Source organism: Alligator sinensis, unplaced genomic scaffold, assembly GCF_000455745.1.
Source record: "Alligator sinensis unplaced genomic scaffold, ASM45574v1 scaffold4044_1, whole genome shotgun sequence".
NCBI classification, from domain to species: Eukaryota; Metazoa; Chordata; order Crocodylia; family Alligatoridae; genus Alligator; species Alligator sinensis.
The window spans coordinates 5006-5810 of record NW_005844460.1 but is presented as its reverse complement, the minus strand read 5'-3'; the positions used below and the strand labels follow the sequence as shown (position 1 = coordinate 5810).

Sequence of the window (805 nt, the reverse complement as noted above, 5' to 3'; positions counted from 1 at the left end):
AAAAAAAAAAAGAGAAGATGAAGGTCCTTTTTAGACGGTGACCTCAGTCTTGCTATTGGTGGAGAAGTGCCGCTGGGGAGGGACATAGTGGGACGGCGTCTGGCTGAAGACCTCAGGCAGCTTCTCAATACTGAACTGGCGCTTGGTGGCATAGACCTGTCGGCGGATGTCAGGGTGGTGATGGTGGTGGCTAGGGTCCCAGCCTCCCTTGAAGCCAGGGCTGGCTGCCAGGGTGTGCGCGTTGGTTTTCACCACTTTTGCCTTCTGCCCAGGTGTGGCCAAGCCGACCAGGGGGTAGCCATCCTGCAGGGTAGTTGTGTCTTTCTGATGCAGCCCCATGGGTGGGAAGGACAGCGTGCCTGGTGGTGGCATGTCTACGGCAGGAAACCGCTTGTAGAATTCCTCTGGTGCGCTTTCTGCAAAAGAGCAAAAAGATCAGATAAAATGGAGGACACCCAACCCCTTCCTGGACCGAAACGTTCTGATAGGCACGAAGGTAGCCCCTCTGTCCGCTGGGATGACTTCTCCCCCTCCCCACCGTCTGACATCCTTGGTGGCAGCTCTCCATGAGACAAGACCATGAGGCAAACCAGGGCCCGGTGGGCCAAGGGGGATGACCTTGGCAGGCTGGGTGCATCCCGGAGGCTGACTGCCTGGAAAAACAGCGTGTCGGAAACATGCAAAACTCCCAGCTTGTGATTGGCTCATATGAACATTCCGGAACCTTGTTAGGTTCCTGCCTGTTGATAGGTTCAGAGGAGGCTTTGGAATGGTGGGGAATTTTGGATGCTGATTGGGTGGTGAC

At 55.8% G+C, this 805-nt stretch overlaps 1 protein-coding gene across 1 annotated transcript; it reads right to left on the bottom strand.

Moving 5' to 3' along the window:
* Window positions 1-18: 18 nt before the first annotated feature.
* LOC102370612 (protein shisa-9-like) lies at window positions 19-435 on the bottom strand. The gene has a single exon (XM_025195911.1). The coding sequence runs from the start codon at window positions 370-372 to the stop codon at window positions 31-33; it is 342 nt and encodes a 113-aa protein (XP_025051696.1). The 5' UTR covers window positions 373-435; the 3' UTR covers window positions 19-30.
* Between the last annotated feature and the right edge of the window lie 370 nt (window positions 436-805).

What these genes read in the sequence shown, in the direction of transcription:
- LOC102370612 (XM_025195911.1), bottom strand. Translation starts at nt 372, where the DNA reads ATGCCACCACCAGGCACGCTGTCCTTCCCACCCATGGGGCTGCATCAG.